Here is a 19,792-nt window from a genome sequence, read left to right on the forward strand (position 1 = left end):
GTCATATTGAAATGCTGTAACATTATCCTTACTATTCTTACTAATCCTCAGCTATTTTTAGAGTAAATGTTGAATCACTATATTGAAATTTTTAAAAAGCACATTTTAAATTTTAAGCTGGTCAGATATGTTAGCGCTCAAGAGAAATACTTCTGAAGAAAATATATTATCTCATGGTTTAAAAAAAAAACCAGTTCCTTTTTCTTTGTTTGAAACTTGAATCTGTTTCTTCCATTAGTATGTGTTATTGACATATTGTTTTAGGTACTTCTGTTACCTTAATCCTGAACCCAAAACTTCCCACAGAGCTGGTTCTCAAAGAATTTGGCAGTTGATGCTAATTCAGGTAGTGATGAGGCATCATCAGCTATCTTTGAAATATTCTTTAGTGTCCACACTGCCACTTATCTCCTTTCTCATTTATGCCATGAAATCACAGAGCTTTCTCAGGCTGCTTTACATGTTGTGGATGTCTTATGAATGAAATGAGGAGCTTGAAAAGTACTGTCCATATTGGACCAACAAATCTTTCTTTCCATCTTACTGTAGGCTGCTTAATTCATAAAGCCATGAAGAATCATTGTCAATTGCCAAGAATATTTCCAATCAAATAAGACAAGAAACAATGTTGTGACTTGCACACAGAAGATTTTATTTTATTCTATTTCTATTTTTTAGATTCTATTTTCAAAGTTCTAATGTTAAGCATGGGATAAACACTTATGGGATGCACATCTCATTCAAAAAGTACAAATTGACAATATCTAATAATGGAGAAAGCATACACACAGTTTTTGCATTTTCCATTAAGTATTTTTGATTTATATGGTTTGTACCTGTCATGTATTTTTTATAGTACAGACCAATTCCAGCTTTAGCTTTCAGTTACAGGTTGCTGCAATTCTTTATTGTACCAGGTCCTTAGACCCTTCTACTTACTTTTGTTTCTGGGGTTGTTTTTACTGGCCAGGTGACAGGACATGGGGCTTATGGAGAAAAAGGCCAAAAGGGAGAGCCAGCTGTGATTGAACCTGTAAGTACAGATGTCAGGGAGTTTTTCAGTAGCACTGTACATAACAAATATTCACTGTTAATGCATCATTATGAAATGTTGTTGTTCATGATAGAATGACAGCATCCACATTGTCCATGATCTCTGAGACAGTCCCTGTAATGTGGATGATATGAAGTGATTACTGACAGTGGCTTGTTCCAGCTACTTCTTTGGTTATATGAAGGACTGACCACATGTTCCTTAAAAAAAAAAAGAATCTTGTACAGAGGAAAACAGATCATTGATCTGATCTTCAGGCCATCTAGTAACTACATCCTGGACAGACCTACCCAGAAAACTTTCAGCTTAGGCACAGGTAACACCGTCACTACAGGTTTCAGCAAGGGCAAGGAAGTCTTCCTCACTTTTAATGCCATGCAACAGTTTAGATTTTCATGCTAGGAACTGTAGAGAGAAAATTCCTGGAAAAGTTTATCAAAACACTAAGTAGTTCAGCTGAAAAGACTTTTTATGTTTTTCTACAAAATAATGAATATAATATTGTGTTCCATCCACCCCTAGGGTATGCTCATTGAAGGACCACCAGGACCAAGAGGACCTGCTGTAAGTAGTTTAATCACAATTTCCTTTATTGCACTTGATTTATCCACTGTGTCTTTCCATTCACAAGTTAACAGAATATTGGTCTTATTATAGTTCCCAAATATGTATCAGATTTAGGACTTTTAGAAGGGAATAGAAAAGGGTCATCTCTAGCATTTTCAGTGAGATCAAGCTACAAGCTGATGGTATGTGAAAAATCTAAGTTTTGAATGTTGACTATAAAATTTTGTAAGAAAAAACAATATGCTGCTTTATAAATTATTTTATCCAAATATGTGTTCATCATAACTTTCAAGAGAAAAAATAGTTCAAAAGTCTTCAAGCATTCAGCATAATTATGTTATTCATTTTCTATAGGGTCTTACAGGTCCCCCAGGTTTACAAGGTCCTGTTGGTCCTCCAGGTGATCCTGGTGAAAGGGTAAGTCAACAAACAGGTTATCCCATGCATTCATAGGATATCTTGCACTAATTGCTATACAAGGGTATACAAGATCCTGATTTGAAATAGATCCACATAGGTTAGAAATGTCAGTGGAACTGAGGCTGATTCATTCAGCTAAGCAAATCAAGTGAGAATCTGGACAAACATTTTCTTAGTGATAGAAATACATGCTGTAAATACAAGGAGATGTTAAAGTTATGGTTTGTTAGTATTTTTCTGGTTTGATGTGTTTAGAAATATACTAAAGTAATAGCTACAAACATTTCATACAAATTTGAATGAATTTTAAAAAATTTTGTAAGCCTTTTCCTACTGCCACCACCAACACAATTTTAAAACAGCCTAAACATATTTATTTGAGGAAAATATGGTACTAAAAGGCTTTCTTGTGTTTTATAAGAGATAATTTACTGGTCAATCCAGCATTTTCATGCTGTTTTTATATATGAAAGATGTTAAAATTCTATCACTTCATTGTATAATGAGATAATATTAAAATCCCAACAATGCTTTACCTTGCTAGTAAGTCAGCATCTACACTTCTTTCATATTTCTGTCCTGTAGATTAATTAAATATATACAGAATTTGAACTTGTAAAATGGGAATTTTAACACCTAGTAAAGGAATAACTACTGACAGTACTTAGTTTTTTAACTGGCTGCTTACAGAATTCATCATGAGGAAATTCTTGACTAAGCACGTCATGCGCCTGTCACGGACCAGACACGACACAAATATATAATTGCAGCAATTAGGCTGGGAGGAGAATGGATTGAGAGCAGCCCTGCAGAGAAGGACTTGGGGGTGTTGGTGGACAAGAAGCTTGACATGACCCAGTAACATACACTTGCAGCCAACCGTATCCTGGCTGCATGAAAGAAGCGTGAGCAGCAAGTCAAGTGAGGTGGTTCTGCCCCTCTGCCGCTCTTATGTGCCTCTTCTACGAAGACAGGCTGAGCTATGAGGGAAGGCTGCAAGAGAGGTGCAGAGAGACTTTTTTCAAGGGTCCATAGTGATAAGACAAAGGGGAAGGTTTTTAAATTGAAAGAGAGCAGGTTTAGATTAGATATTGAGAAGAAATTCCTTACACTGGCAGTGGTGAGGCCCTGTAACAGGTTGCCAAGATAGCTGCACCATCCCTGGAAGTGTTCAAGGCAAGATGGGAGCTTTGAGCTACCCAGTCTAGTGAAAGGTGCCCCTGCCCATGTCAGGGAGGTTGAAACTAGATCTTTGAGGTCTTTTCCAAGCCATTCTATGAGTATAAATTTATGTAAGTGACTCAAAAGGTTTCCCTTACATGACTATGTTTTTTTTCTCACCTTTTTTGTCTCATGTCTATTCTCTTTTAGGGTCCACCTGGTCGCCCTGGACTTCCTGGTGCTGATGGTTTAGCAGGTCCCCCAGGCACCATGTTAATGTTGCCGGTAAGTTGTGGTTACAGGGTAAGCAGCCTACAAAACTGGAAGTGTCTTTCAAGAAATGTATAGGTATTTTATTTTTCATCTAATTTTGTCTGTGTAATGAGAGAATGATACAGAATTTCTTTTATGGCATAAGCATTTGAAATTCATACATATGGGGTCTTTTTTTTTTCTCAAAAAAACCCATATGCTTTAGCTCCTGTATGGCTGACAGATTGGGACATACATGAGTGAATTGCAGACACTGAAAACCACCTTATATTTTTAGCAGTAACTGTATTTTGCTACTATATGTCCAAAACAACGAGTCTGCTGTTGTACAGAGAGCCTGTACTCCCAACAGGCGTGTGTGCTTTCAAGTCTCATTGACATGTAGATTTTCAAGTATTCCATGCTTCAAATCGGACTTCAGTGTCCTCTTTGAAGAGTCAGTGCATCCTTTGAATAGAAATATATGCACATAGCCAACTCTACTCCCACTGGAGTTAAAGCAAAACACCATCTGTTTTAGCAGGTGGAGGAACAAGCCCAAAGCTGTTAAAGTATCTTGCAGCGCTGGGGTACGAAAATCACTGTGTGCTTGGAATTAATTATTCCTAAATGTGTCTATGGGTGAAAAAGATCTGTGTCAACTCTGGGTGTAGGCAAACTGGACAAACTGTTGTGGGCAGTGCAGGATTATTGGCCCTGATGCCCAGTGTATGCCATACCTTTGAAAAGCTGTGGTTCTTGTTGCAGCCTAGCATTTCTGCAACATTGCAAACCTTCTGCCAGCAGTTTCATTAGCAATAACAGTGCAGGAGCAAAGGAATGAGCACTTAAATTTTTATTCTATAATTTATTTTTAAATTGTCAGAAATTACACAGAACTGTTTTATTTTAGATACCAAACATTTCTCACATTTGCATCTGCCTTAAATTAAATTACATTTTTAATGTGAGTAGCTACCAATGCATAGAGAATGAATTAATTTTGGTACATATTTTTATTGACATTTTGCAGGCAAGTAAAAGTCTATTTTGGCCTCTTTATTAAATAAACAAGCAAACAAACAAATGGAAACCAAAATCCTATTAAATCAGGAAAATATTTGCTCATAAGGGATTAAATTTAGACTTCAGTCACTATCACCAGTGACTTCATACTCATGTTGGATGCAGTGGCCTCCATGCAGCCATCTTCTTAAGTTAGTAGAATGAACTAAAGACTGTGACCTTGTGACTTTGAAGCTGTTTGCACCATTGCAGCAAGTAACAAGTATGATTTAGATTTGATGAATTCTAAATCCTTTTCTTGCTTTGGTACTTGCAGTTCCGCTTTGGTGGAGATGGTGAGAAGGGCCCAACAATCTCAGCTCAGGAAGCTCAAGCACAAGCTATTCTTCAGCAAGCTAGGGTGAGCACAAGGAGCCAAAACCTAATTTGTTTTATATCCTGCAGGATGTAAAGTCAAAGATGGGGGGTATTTCCTAACACATTCTAAAACTCTGTAAGTATAGGATATGTATGCTGGCTGGCAGCTTTTTTCTTGAACCTGCTGTTCTGTTTGTTTGTCTTCTCAGATTGCTATGAGAGGTCCACCTGGTCCTATGGGACTCACTGGAAGACCAGGTCCTGTGGTAAGTTGACAAAACAAGGTGAGAGGTTTAAGAACATGGTGATGTAGCCCATGGATCTCATTCTGGCCCTGCCTGCCCCTCTGTATTTGTACTTGTTTTGTACTTATTTGAAATTAATATTACATACTTAAAGCTGTAGTTTGTATTCTTATTCAAGGTCTTCAATGCAACTAAAAGAGTTTTTATTGTAGGTTTTGTGGTGTTCAGAGAGAGCACATTGCTGGACTTACAAAACTAGTGAATAGTTTTAAATAACTATCCCTCTACATTCAATCATCTCTGTAATACTATTAATATAATTTGTTGTAGTAAATATGAAACTCTACAGAAAGAGATACTAAAGCAAGAGTCTACAGAATCATCTTTACTCAATATTTAAGCTAAATCTGAAAAGTTTGTAAAAAACATTGATAAAACCAATTAAGAGCCACAGGTTTCTAAAAGAATTAGACTTTTTTTATTTCAGTCCTGAATTTGATTCAATTGCTAACACCAAATGATCTGGAAATGGCCCTGTGGAAGTTAAAATATCTTAGTATTTGTACAGAGTGTGTACACTTGTATTTTTAAGCAGATCTGTACAAGAGTACTTCTTTTCTACAGTAATTCTTCCAAAGTAAATTGGAAGAATTTACTGAAAATTTACTGAAAATTACTATTTACCAAAGTAAATAGTAGCTACCAAGCAGAGAATCTGGCTCACAGACTCCTGATTCATCACAATTAGGTATGCAATACTTAAAAAGAGTCAAATGTATTTGGTCTATATAACAAACTCATACACTATTTCCAGTGATGCATTTAGTTCAAGAGACCTGCAAGATAACATTCAGTCTGTACAGACAAAACTCTGGAACTGCTGTAAGCAAGGAGGACTTTGCAAAGGCTGGTATGATACTGACAGTGGGTTGGATACCTTTAGCAGAGGTATAACCTGCCTTCATAGTCATGCTTTTGTGTTTTAAAAGCCTTCATGAATTCCTGTATGCAAAGTTCAACAAAATTAATAGAATTAATAGTTGTTTTGCTTCTAAACCACCAGGAGGCTCTAGAAATCCAACTCTTTGATCTAGAAACATTTTTTGCCTACATCTCCAAAAGCAAGATTCTTGGTCTGTAAACTGTGTTTCTACGCAGCTTCTTTCAAGAATGAAAAACTTGGAGTTTTTAGTCTTTATATGCATTTGGTTAAATTAATCAGTAGCCAATAAGATACATTAGTAACATATTAGTTACTAAAAATCTTAAACATAGCAGTGTCAAAGCTCCAGTCTAGCATCAGTTGAATCTGGTCTTCACATGCTCAGTTAACATAGCATAAAAATAAATGTCTGCCTACAGATACTAAATGTAATCAATTATAATAAAAGCAGAGCTTAAATCAGAGAAACCCCAAGAGAGAATCACAACCTACCAAAACCAATCTTTTCTCCACTGCCAGTACCAGTTTGGGATCTGATTTTCAGTTTGCTTAGGACTTGAACTAATACCTGCAAGGTTAGTGGGGATCTTTCCACTCTAGGATGTGAGACTCAGCACTAAGCCAAGCCATTAGATTACTTCTTTCTTCCAATGTTAACGTAGAAGGAGTATCAGTTTCCAAAGGTCTGCAAGATTTGTTTCATATAAAATACATACTTTGAGTCACAACCTGTTTCAATGTTCAAAAATGCAACTATTCTTTTGCACATAGTAACAAACTCCAATATCTTCTTTTCTGAGAGTGTATTCTATGTGTGCATGCCAGGATTTTTTGGTTTATTTTGTCTGTTTTTGTGAGACATCTTACATACTTTCACTAGTTCTGCCCCTGATTTCATGCACACTGTGAATGAATATCTGGTCTTGGCCTGTTTATGATTAAAATTTACTCTTAAAATCTATATTTCATTTCATAATAATAAAGAGATGTAGTTATATACATTCTCCACTTCTTCAGGGCCAGGGTCACAAAGGACTTGATTAAAATATCACACAAGTATTTCTCACTGACTACAGTGATCTTTGGATTGAACTCTGAGACTGGTTTTTTTCTGTACAATATAGAAATAAAGGTAAAAAGAGGTGGCTTTCAGCTCTGTCTTGTTCCCTACAATAGATGCACTGCTGATTGCACTACTTATGTTCTTACTGTACTCATATCTAGGTCTCCAATAGTAGTATAGAACAAAGGGTTACATTTTGCATTCAAATCCATGGCAGTTTTCTTTTGTAAGAGAAATATTTCTGCCCAGTGTTTAGACAATGATAAATCAAGGTAGATAAATCTGTAGATACAAATGGTGAATTCACATCTCCTGATGAATAGAGGATTATTTGTTATTTCTCCCTGTAATTCATGTATGGAAATAGAAAGTAACCTATTAATTTAAAGAAGCTTTTATATACTTAAACAATATATGTTGGGTTTTTTTCATCAAGGGTGGACCTGGAGCAGCAGGTGCTAAAGGTGAAAGTGGTGAACCAGGACCCCAGGTACAATAACCTCTGTTATGTCTGAGCATGTTTTATCTTTAAGAAAATTTATTCATATCAATTGGAAGAAATCAATCAATTATATGCTTCCTGCATGCAATTGAAGAAAAATATCCTTCATGATACTATCTTATCATTTCAATAGCTTGATCAATATTAAAATTGTAGTTAAAATCAATTGTAGCTTGAATGTTCATTCTGAAATATGAAAGTAACAATCTTTGTATAACAAAGAACAATTATCACATGTAGAGTGTCATCAGTTGAAAACCTGTTTTAATATTGTCACTTCAGGCTTTTTTCTCTGTTCAATAATGATATGTTAGTCTGCAACTGGATGACCTTGGTCTCTGAACTTATCAGATCTCATAAGGTGAGGGAGGTTGAATTTGGTCAGTAATTAAACAGGATATTTTCACTATAGATGTGACATAGCAAGAATAAATCTTTATGAGTCAGTGCATGTTTTGCTTCTCAGCCTACTATTATATCAACTTCTCTGCAGTGATGTCAAAGAGCACTGAAACACATGGAAATCTTTCAGTTTAAATCTAAAATCAATAAGGAGATTGTGAAAGAAATAATGGAATAAGTATCCCAAACAACGATTTTGCCAGATCTCAAGTAGTATCATGGATTTGATGTATTACTAACTGCCTGTCTTAAAACTGCACATGGACACTTGCAGTAGAAACATAAAATAATAAAAAAAAAAAGAAAATAAGCATTCTGAACAGTTGTACAGTCTTTAAATAAGTTTGCTTACTTATATTTTTAATGTTTTTTTCTTTTCCTACACAATATTTGTGAATGGTTTGTCCTTACCATTGCTTTTTTTCACCTGAAAATGCATTTGGATTGGGGGTGAGAAAATTTGCTACAGTTACACCCATACAGTTGTCAAGTGAAAGTTTGGAAAGTGAAATTTTTTTTGGTCTGGCATAATTTGGTCCCTCTCTAGTTAAACCCATGTTGTGTAAAGCTAAGACAGCATGTGAGCTCTTTACTAGCACAACTCATGTTTGTGTAGATATCTGAAATAAGCACTCTTTTGTTTTCACTAAATAATGATAAATTATAATTATAATAAAATAATTTTGGCATGAGAGGAAGAAGGTTTTCAAACTACAGGAATGAGATCTTTAAAGCCATGAAAAGAATGTAAGACACTTACATGATTACTTACGCCATGTGTAGTGCCATCTCATGGAAACTTGTTAAAATTCATAATGCTAAGGCCAGTTTGGATGCCCATGTGCTTTTAAAACTAATGGGAATCTGGGAACCAGAATCCATCTCCTAGAGAAAAAAATGCAGCTTTGTGTAGAAAAAAATATACCTTGTTCATGAGGTGAGGTTTTTTACTAGCTTTTTGCTGACATTAATGGAATTCTAAATATTACCCTCTTTAAACACAGGGTCCTCGTGGTGTCCAAGGTGCCCCTGGTCCAAGTGGAAAAGCTGGCAAAAGGGTAGGTAGCATATAGATCAGTTCTGCTCTGGGTAAATAGTTTTTGTTTAAATGTATTTAAATATGAATTGATTCCATTGCATTTTCAAATGTTTACCCCTTTGGGTTTTTCAGGGACGTCCTGGAGCTGATGGTGCCAGAGGAATGCCAGGAGAACCTGGTGCAAAGGTAAATAATAATGAGACCTGAGGCTTTAGTTCAGTCTTGGAATGTGCTAGACAGATTTTATGTAGGTACCACAGTTTCATCCAGACCAACCCAAAATTCTCCTCTCAAGTGAAAATACTGAGGTTTCAGATAGCTGGGTCAGATGCAAGAGCTGAGAATGAATCATCCATTTAAAATATGGTAATTAATGGTAATTCCTAGTAGTCTGACTTTGAAGAAACTTGATTCTTGGGCATGATTTCTCTCTCTCTGAGTTAGTTTCTAGTTAAAGAGTATCAGTAATAGTAAAGTCAGTTTTTCAATTGCAAAGTGCAGCTAGAATCAAGCTTTTCATTTCATTGTGAAAATTCTTTTTATAAATAGCATAACTACAGCACAGTGAAAAAGCTGTGGCATCTTCTCCTGCTACAATTTGTAAAATCAATTTTTGTGAGTTTGATCTATATGCTCAGCCCCGTGTGTTTCATTCAGTAACAAAAGTGTACGTCCAACCCAAAAGTAGAAACTAAATTTTAGGGGAAGGCACTATTTATTCAAACAATTTAACAATCATTTACTAAAGCTGTGATTTCTTTCCAAGGGTGACAGAGGATTTGATGGTCTTCCTGGCCTCCCTGGTGATAAAGGTAACCGGGTAAGAAGAAAAATATGTACATTTATACAACACCAAACTAATAGAGTCCCAGAAATAATTCATTATTCATTAAGAACAGCACTAAGGACTGAGGGAGAAGTTAAAATTATGTCAGCTTTTCACTTTACAAATAATAGCTGTACTATCAGGCAATGTATTCCTCATGAAACTTTTGAATAATATCAATCAATAGACAAAAATATATACAAATTTATAGTTTAAATATATTTGCAGAATTTAGATCACATCTTCAGCTAGGTTTTGCTCTATTTTTCTTAGTTCAGGAATTTGCCTGTTGGACTTAAAAGTCATTGGTCTAAAGAGTAATAGGGAGGAAATCAGCATGAAGTTTCTGTATCAGGATCATGCCAAATTTCAAGGTCCTTAGAAGTTTGCTCAAAAAAATGGATATGAATAATTTCAATTGCAATTGAAATGCAAATGAATTGTTTAGTGGGGCTTATTCCAACAATTGCAGCTTAAGAAAGCTCACAGTCAAGTCAGACAAATTAGGAATATTTTTAGTAATATTTAAAACAACTAAAGTACTTGTTCCTTTTGTAGCAAGTCTATGGAACGAATCTATGGAATGAGACTTCATATTTCCCTATAAAGTGCAAAAATAATCAGAGCCAGGGATTTCTGCTTCAGATTATACCCTAATGTAGGTGCTAGCACCCTGCTGAGTGTCCCTCCTTTACTGTTGTCCTAGTAAGTGCAGTGCACCATGAAAGAAATAGTGAATGGGAATGTCATCAAAGCCATTTCCAAATGTGCTAAAGCTCAGTGGCCGAGGAATTATTACCTCACCTCACCCTTCAGTGGGTAAGCACAGTTGTACTTCCTAGAAAAGCTCAGTGGTGCTGGCTACCAGACCCTAATGTAGTTCTTTTTAATAGCATCTAAGGATACCCTTGAGTTCTGTTTGCAATGGATAAAGAACATCTGCTGTCATGAAGAATTTTTTTACTCCTCTTTCAGCATCCCTGTTTAGGTAAAGAGTGCAGAGCAGTCAGTGCATCCCATAATGGAAGCTCAGCGTGCTCAGCAGGCCAACAGCAGAGGGGGCTCGGCATTAAGCACTTGCCACCTGCACTTGGAGGGCTGAACAGAAATTTGGCCTATCAGGCACTATGTGTCTGCTTTCCAGCCTGGAAAGTACCTTCCAAGTCATAAAGAATTTTTTTTTCCAAATATTAATTTTTTTCCATATTTCCATCCCAAAATTAAAAATTTAGCACACATCTCCTCTCCTAAATCCTAAAATTAGAAAAATAAGTTTGGGTTTAAATTTTCAAAATAGTAATGAAAATAATGACTTATTTTCATATTCTTTCATCCCACTATTTAAAAATCACTACATTCTTGTGTTTCTATAGAAATCCTCTGTAAAAGTATGCACTATTGTCCTTGTGAAAACAGCTCAGTCCAAAGCCAGATAAGATAGTTATAGCTCTTGGAGTCTTATATAGTGACAACATATAATGCAAATATTCAGCTCTCTTTGGCTTGCAATAATAAACAGAGCAAGATAAGTGAAATACTTCTGTTGAAGTATTTCAACAGAAATACTTCAGCTGTAAAGATATATTTCAGCTGTATGTATGTATATTTCAGCTGTAAAAGAATCAATGTTGAAAAACATAACTTTAGAGTAAAGTTTCAGGACTGATTTTAGAATTAGTAATATTGGACATATGAGTTGCAAAATGAATGTCTTGCTTAGGTTATGTCTCTGTCAAACACAAGTTTTTAGACAGGAGTTACTGAATGAGATTCTTGGACTTCCAGTGTAGAGCAGATCATATTGCATGAAGTCATATTTCTTTTAACCTCATTATCTGTGACTTTGAACTTTTCTTATTTAGATTTACTAGATGCACAACTCTTCTTCGGTGTAAAGCAAGACACTTTAGACTTTTAAAACAGGCCCAAAGAAAAAGAAATCCAGGCTTTAAGACAACACTTGAAGGAAAGAAAGAGAGCTGAAAAACTGAATGCTGATAATGATAGGACGTTTTGTTCTTACTGAATGACAATACCAGGACACTGAATGCACACTCCTAATCTACATCTAAGCACCACATGACTGCAAGAAGAGAAAGGTAGCCCTTAAAGGGATGAACTATTTCAGGATTTGAAAGCCTAAGTCAGTCTTCACCTGGATATTAATTGGAAGCCAGAGGAAAGACCATGCCTTTCATGTGTCATCTTTCAGAAGTGTCATTTAACATGTAGAAAAACACATTCTCTAACTGCAAATAGCATAGAGTAGTTGCAGACCCTAGAAAAATACATGAATTGCTGTATGAATTCATCTTGAAGGTGTTAGAGAGCTGTTTATAAAATTTCACTTTCTCTTCCATGCTGGAGGAGGACAGAAAGGCAGTAGAATAAAGTCCTAATATCCCTAGTACTGGGGGATGTGCTCTGGGTGTATGAGGGTTACTTGAAATTCCCTAGGAAAGTTTGGAAGTGTAAAGAACAGAGCCACTGAACAGTGACTCCATATATCTCTACCTGAGTCCCAGCAGTGGTCAGGCTCCTTGGAGACACTGATAAAATTAAGGCAAACAGCATGAATACTTGGGTGTTGTCCAATGCCAGAAGGAAGTCACAGTCTCAAAGCCCGCTGCCCAGAAGGAGGTCAGTCAGTGGTGTTTGAGCTCTGTAGCACACTAGTTCTCTTTAGGAACTGGGAAAGAAAAATAAATCCGAAAAGTATGGTCCAGAGTCTACTGAAGTTCTGCATATACAGACTTGAAAAGCCCCAGCCTCTGAGGGGAAGTGTGGAGGTCTGGCTGCCTTCCAAAGCCTCAGACAAGCCAGTCCCAAGGCTCAGTAGCTGGTGCCAGGGTGCATGGTTCTGAAAGGTGGTTAGTAAATCTCTGTATATTCCTGGGCCCTGCAGCTGGTTTCTTAACTTCTGCCCCATGTACACATCTTATTTTACTGCACTAATGCTTTGTGTAGGGGAGACGGAAGGTGGTGATTAGACAAAGGAAAATATGGGTAACACTACCTTTTGTAGATGTAGCCTGTGTGTGTTCTGGGGCCAAAAATCACAGAATCACAGAATATTCTGAATTGGAAGGGACCCACAAGCATCACCAAGTCCAACTCTTGTTGCAGAGTGAAATTGTACAAATGCAAATCATTCACTGTTTCAAAAATGCTCATCTGTTCTTATACTAATGTAATGAAAGATTTTACCGAGTAAATTATTTTAATCAGTGATTTTACATACTTTAGAGATTTGTATCACTGTGTCAAGACATGTTTTGACACATTGAACTTCAGCTAACATATTTGTTTTCATTTCCCTTCCCATCCATTATTGTTTCCAGCAGCAGAAAGTTTCCAGCAGTTATTTTAATGACTTTCCTTATCCTACAGGGAGACCGTGGCCCACAGGGACCTCCTGGCTTACCTGGTGAAGATGGATCAAGAGTAAGTTGCTGTTCACACAGGAAAATCTAGAGTGAATCCTCATATAATGAAAATAAGGTCATGATAAATGTTTTTTTTTTTTTTTTTTCCTAAAACTTGTTTCCTTTTGCACAAAAACAGGGAGAAGATGGGGAAGTTGGACCAAGAGGTCTCCCAGGTGAAGCTGTAAGCAATTCTTTCTTATTCTTCTGCTTCTGTTACAAACAAAAGTCACATTCAGATATTTTTCCAATCTATTGAACTATTCTGAATTGCAGGTATAAAAATTATTTCACATGTTTGCATATAGAGAATACTGTTTCTGGCTGAAAAGCAAACAATTGGAATGTTTTGTTTAGGGTTGAAACACCAGTTACAGGATTAGAATTAAGTCAAGGACATATCTAGCTAAGTATGTACAACTTCCAGAATCACAAATGGTACTTCTTAGCCAACTGTGTAAAATCAGTAACTGCTGTCTTTGATACATAGGAATACAGCCAAGCCCCTGTTGCTTCTAAACTGTTACCTAAATATCTACTTATTAGAAAGTAAGGTGTGGGTTCTCTTATTTCACGCTACCATGCTTCATTGTGTATTTTACACTTGTTTCACATACAGAATTTCCACTCCTGTCAGTTGGAATTCTGCAGGTGCTGTCACTGCAGAACAGAGTTCTGCATTGCAGGCAAGAAATCAAGCCTCAAAAGGAGAATTTTACCCTAAATGTCTGGTCTACTGCTGCCTACTCACGAAGTATAAAGACCTTGCTACAGTCAGAGTCAGTGATTTGTGACTATACCATACATGAGGAGACTGGAGACTCGTTCTGCCTACTTTAGCAGCAAAATATGAATGATGACACAATAATGAAAACTCCTACTTATTCACATTGTATAGAATGAAAAGATTATGTTATAGACTAAAATCTTGTTCACCTTATTGATGAACTATCCATTGGTCTTTTGTGAAAGTTTTTAGGGATAAGAGCAAAAAATCTAATTTTTGTTTCCAGAATGTCTTGTATTTATTGTAATAAAATTGCTAGCGATTTTTAATTACTTATTGGATCCTTACTACAGATAAAAACATCATTTTGTACTTAGGATAGTAGTATAGAGTATGATACACCATCATGTTTTCAAAAGAAAGGAATACAAATATGTATATTACTGTTCAGGTCAGACCTTCAGGCCAAGACACAGCTGAAATTTTAGTGGAAGATGCTCTGCCAGTGTTTTGCACCAGGAAATACAAATATCAGTCTCCCACCTTTCTCTGAAATGACCATACAGAGGTTAAAACAAAGCTTGCCCTTACACTGACATCCTGTTCAGAAATATAGTGCCCTTGAGGAAACTATAACAGGAGTGCCCTGTTATCAGTGAATTTTTCCCTTTCTTCTTTTCTTTCTTTCTAAACACCCATGTTGCTTTCCCTTCGTCCTTCCTACTCCTTATTCCATTCCTCAGCCAGTCCTGCTCACAGCATTTCTGTTCAGAAAAAAATCATGCAGGTGTCAATAAGGGTTTCTTCTCTTGCAGGGTCCACGGGGATTACTGGGCCCCAGAGGAACACCCGGGCCCCCTGGACAACCTGTACGTATGAGCTGTCGAGTATTTCCAGTTTCCAGAAGGAAAAAAGGAAGTCCACTGAAAATTGCTCTTGTTATATTGTTTGTTGTAGGGCATTGCAGGTATTGATGGACCTTCAGGCCCAAAGGGAAACATGGTAAGTAAGTAAACTGGGAATTAGAAAGATTCTGAGAATGCTTTACACATTCGCTCATCCCTGCAACTATGCCATCCCTTCCATTTAATTAAACTTTTATGTCAACTATTTGGATTCATTATGATTTTAGATGGAAAAGACAAGGCTTCTATTACTTAGTTTTCAGCCAAAAGCCCTGACCATGCTTTCTCTCAGACTCCTTTAGCACCATGGACTCCAGTGCTCAGGTCCTATGTGTGGGCTGTTATTCTCTGTTAAAGAAAAGGTCATGATAATAATTAGCATAAAAAAATTTCATACTGGAGAGAAAGTTGCTGCTAGACTTTAAAGAAGGAGGAACAAAGATGAGTTTGTACTCCTTTTAGTCCTGACAATGAAGATCTGTAGTGCAGAAATGCAAACCTAATGCCCTGCTACTTTTTTGCATGCTAGGGTCCTCAAGGGGAACCAGGACCTCCTGGTCAGCAAGGAATTCCAGGCCCACAAGTAAGTGTAAAAGAACTCTCAAGAAATACGATGTAATGTGCAGCAAATGTTTAATAAATGGAAATTACTAAAACGTTAGCTTTGCATGTGCAAAACCGATAAAGCTTCAAGGATTTTATAAATAATGCTGCAAATGTGCTGAGGGCAGTGGCAGCAGAGTTTTCAAGTAAGTTTTCAGAGAGATTTTTCATTCAGGAGAAAAATGACTCATTCAGTGTTCCTGGAATGCTGTAGGAATGGCCACACCTGGAGGAGGGTTCTGAATAGGATCTTGTTACAGACCTACTGCCAGAATAGTGGCTTGTGCAAAAGACTCACACAAAACTCCTGACCTAACTTGTAAGGGGGGAAAAAAAAGCCACTTCTATTTGCCCGTGTGTTGAAACAGATTAATGAGAGACCTTTAGTAGGGTGAATGTATGTACATTGTTCTCCCTGGTTTCTCACACTGGCTTCTTTCTAACAGGGGCTTCCTGGTCCTCAAGGTCCTATTGGGCCTCCTGGTGAAAAAGTAAGTTACAGCATTATTTTGTTACTTCACAGTGAGTTCTGTGCCACAACCTTCTTTATCAGCTTGAGGGCTTTGCTATCTTTTATGGAATAGTAAGCTAAATTTAAATATTAGATCTTCCTGAAATCATCAATAAATGAATAACCAATGAATACCCAATGGCTTTCCTCTCATATATCCTTGTTCACAAGCATAACTTCCTCCCTTTATTTTGGATTAATTTTGTGTTATTATCTTCAGAATCCTGTCTACAATATTAAACAATTTGTACTTGTAGGTTACTTAATTTCACAGCAAGCTGCAAAAATTATTTTTCCTAATCTCTTTTTTATAACACAGTTTTACATATTCAAGTCTGATTCTGTTCTTTTTTCAAGGATTATATTATGGCATAACTCTGCAGTGTAATTGGCATACTGTAGTGTCCTTTGGTGGCTTTTTCCTCATCTGTTTGCACAAGTTCTTGTGGCTTGAAACCTGTCTTTATTCATTTCAAACATGTCACTATTGAATTTTATGCTGATTTTTTATTCTCTCCTTTTTGCTGAATTCCTGCTCAATTCATTCTTTGATTTTTCTCCTCTTTACTGTTTACTCTATTCTTTTGGAAAAATTAATACTTTTTACCTGTCAGTGTGCTTAAGTATTATTCTAGCAAAATGGACAAGCCCCATGATATCTGCATTTCCTAGGCTTTCACAAAGGCATACCAGGCCTTTCAGCTATGAGCACTGGAGTTCTGTATCCTGCACTCTTTGCCTCTTGAACTTGTTGATAACTTTCATTGGTGAATCCTTTTATTCCTGAAATTCTAAATAGTACTTAATTTTGTACATTGGAGAACTCTTCCCCACTTTGTGTTATGTGTGTGCATGTTCATAGGGTAATTCCTGAAGCCTGTTCTCAGGCAAGCATCTCATTTAAAATTATGGATTATTTTTGTAGGCTAAAGATTGTAAGAACTGGCCTTACTTATATCTGGTATGAAAGTGTCATTCTGGCTTCAGTTTTATTTTTGTCATATCCCTGATATCCATATCAAGGGACTTAGGTATGACTGCATTTTATGTCCTTAGCTCTTAGGGTCACATGTGTTGGACATGTTTGCTATTGTTTTTAAGATGTGTGTCTGTTACTGCATTTAGGGACCACAAGGCAAGCCTGGCCTTCCTGGCCTTCCCGGTTCTGATGGGCCTCCTGTAAGTAAATAAATACTTAATCCTTTGAATGTTTAACTGCTTTTACTAAGTGATAAATACTTCTAGATACCTGAGTTACAAAAATAAAATGGAGGGGGAAAGCAATGGTAGTCCTAGCTGGCAACAGCATTATACAATCCATCTAAATTCCCTATATCATTTGAGCTGTTAAAATAAAGAGAATTACATTTTTGAAGCAGCTGCTAAAAACACCTGTGGGCTTTTAAAATGTGGTCCCAGATGTTGAAATGTCTCTGCAACATCTTCAGGGATGCGTAAATAACCTACTAACACACAAAGGGCCAAATAATGTTCCACTGTATCCTACTGTGTCAGTCTGGCAGAGCAAATCACCTGTAAAAATGTTCACCACTTGTTCTCTGAGGAAACATAGAACAGACTACATCTTTCTCAGTTTCCTGACTTAAGGTGCATATTATGTGTTTAAGGTGCTTCTTGCATTGTCTAGACTGGGACATATCTAAGCCAAACATTGTGATTGCCAAGAAATTCAGCTTCACTGTGAGGCTGCAATCTGTCACGTGAACAGAGTGTAACCACTTGAGCAGCTAGCTTAGGCATTCAGCTTAAATGGAATCATTGGCCATAATGGCATGCCCACACACTTGTTTTCTTGCAGCAAAAACATACTTTTTTTATACCATTAAGAGCCTTTAGACAATGTTATTTCTGAGACCTTGTCTATCCTCCCCATGCAGTTGTCCCTTACAATTTTTCTTTTAGGTGAAATCTGCATTTCTTAAACCTGACTTTTAGCAAGGTTTAACAAGGTCACTGCAAATATATTGCAAATACAGAACTGTTCCCAGGGCTCTCACAGTCTAGCCTTTTACCTGCCAAAGTACCAATTTAGTGGAGAATGTTAAGTGTGCAATGATTGTCCAGCTGAGTGTATCTTGAATCATTGTCTAAACATTTGAATTTTTCCCCTTATCCCTTCCTGTCTGCTGGAACCAATGTTAATTTCCAAACACAAGCATTATTTGTCATCTGCATCTTGTTAAACCTTCAAAGCAGGGGGGAAATGCTGTAAGAGATAATCAGGTGTCAGCACAGGTCTGTACATGACACTGACCCCTGCTGTGGCGGGTCGATCCCAGTCAGCAGCCAAATACCCACCTACTCACTGGCCCACTCCTCCCACAGCAGGGGAGGGCACCGAATCACAAGGGGAAAAGCAAGAAAGCTCCTAGGCTGAGGTAACAACAGCTTAATAAGTGGAACAAAGCTATGCACACAAGCAAAATAAAATAAGGGATTCATTCACTGCTGCCAATCTGCAGGCAGCCACTTGCTGGGAAGTTGGTTATGAATGTCCTCCTTCCTCGTCCTTTCCATGAGCTTTTATTACTGAGTATGACATCATATTGTATGGAATATTTCCCCTGTCAATGTGGAACAGTGTCCCAGCTGTCTCCCCTCACAACTCCGTGCCCTCCTGCAGCCTAGTCACAATTATTTGTTAATCTTCAGTTTCATTAAATTGCCTTTAAATTTTGTAATTTAAGTGCAAATTTTGTGAGAAAGGAAAACAGTGGATTGGCTAATGTTTTGAGTGCTGTAGTATTAACCTCAGTGATATAAATCAAAGTCTAAAATGTAAATTTATGTTGTTTAAAAAGCAAGTCAGAGTTTAGAACAAAGACATAGAATGTTGAAACTAGATCAGCCTTCTTTTGAATCTTTGATAAATTCTGTAATTTAAAAAATATTTTTAGGAATATCTTTATGCTACAAAATAAATCCGCCTCGTTTCAAAATCAAAGGTGAGAGTCTCTTACATTAAAAGCCTCTTACTGGTGAAATAATAATTAAACTAAAGGACTGGTCAGCATATTCCTGAAAATATTGACATGAATGTAACTATTGTCTAGTTTCTCCTTTGTATCTAAATCGTATTGGTATTGAAAGTAAAACCTTTCCTAAAAATTTTGTGTGTCTATTCTAATACAAAATAAATGTGATTTATGACCTGAAATTCAAAAGTTTAAATAACTGTGTTTTTATAATAAAATGTCACTCCTTAAAAATTATTGCTTTTCAAATCAGATACATTTCTTTTAAAACAGGGTCACCCTGGCAAAGAGGGTCAGTCTGGAGATAAAGGTGCATTGGTGAGTTTTTAAACTTTTCCATTTATTTACATAGATTTCAAGAAAACTTTTGGCAGTTTTTCATCTTTATGACACATTTGTCACATTTGTTGCTAACAAGAGCTATTTAAGAAAACAATAGACACCTATGGCACATTTAAAACATCTTTTCACAGACAAACATATATATTAAAAATATTAGAGATTATAAATAATATAAAGATTATTCTTTTAAAGTAAAACTCATCTTGGAGTTGGTGGAGTGCCAATGAAAAGTTGCACACATTTCATACAAGCAACTTGAAGATATTTTGAGTTTTCAATTCTGTTGTATGGAGTACTCACAAGCGTTCTTCAGAACTTGCTCTTTTTGAAGGTATAAAACTACATGCAGAGACCATGCATTTTTTAGGTGAAAGGGTCTTGGAGCTCCATACAGTGTTCTACTTACTCAGTATTGACCCTTATTTA

General features: G+C 36.6%; 1 protein-coding gene across 6 annotated transcripts in view; it reads left to right on the forward strand.

Annotated features, from left to right (window-relative positions):
• COL11A1 (collagen type XI alpha 1 chain) overlaps window positions 1-19,792 on the forward strand; it is a 132,188-nt gene that overhangs the window by 48,929 nt on the left and 63,467 nt on the right. For all 6 annotated transcript variants that reach the window (XM_053984536.1, XM_053984533.1, XM_053984531.1 and 3 more), the window contains 18 exons: window positions 971-1,033; window positions 1,577-1,618; window positions 1,976-2,038; window positions 3,413-3,487; window positions 4,797-4,880; window positions 5,047-5,103; window positions 7,525-7,578; window positions 8,997-9,050; window positions 9,164-9,217; window positions 9,798-9,851; window positions 13,248-13,301; window positions 13,422-13,466; window positions 14,825-14,878; window positions 14,967-15,011; window positions 15,444-15,497; window positions 15,964-16,008; window positions 17,154-17,207; window positions 19,298-19,342. In XM_053984536.1, the coding sequence (XP_053840511.1) occupies window positions 971-1,033; window positions 1,577-1,618; window positions 1,976-2,038; window positions 3,413-3,487; window positions 4,797-4,880; window positions 5,047-5,103; window positions 7,525-7,578; window positions 8,997-9,050; window positions 9,164-9,217; window positions 9,798-9,851; window positions 13,248-13,301; window positions 13,422-13,466; window positions 14,825-14,878; window positions 14,967-15,011; window positions 15,444-15,497; window positions 15,964-16,008; window positions 17,154-17,207; window positions 19,298-19,342 (996 nt within the window). The remainder of the gene's footprint in view (window positions 1-970; window positions 1,034-1,576; window positions 1,619-1,975; window positions 2,039-3,412; window positions 3,488-4,796; window positions 4,881-5,046; window positions 5,104-7,524; window positions 7,579-8,996; window positions 9,051-9,163; window positions 9,218-9,797; window positions 9,852-13,247; window positions 13,302-13,421; window positions 13,467-14,824; window positions 14,879-14,966; window positions 15,012-15,443; window positions 15,498-15,963; window positions 16,009-17,153; window positions 17,208-19,297; window positions 19,343-19,792) is intronic.

The sequence above is a fragment of the Vidua macroura genome, chromosome 9 (genome assembly GCF_024509145.1).
Source record: "Vidua macroura isolate BioBank_ID:100142 chromosome 9, ASM2450914v1, whole genome shotgun sequence".
NCBI classification, from domain to species: domain Eukaryota; kingdom Metazoa; phylum Chordata; class Aves; order Passeriformes; family Viduidae; genus Vidua; species Vidua macroura.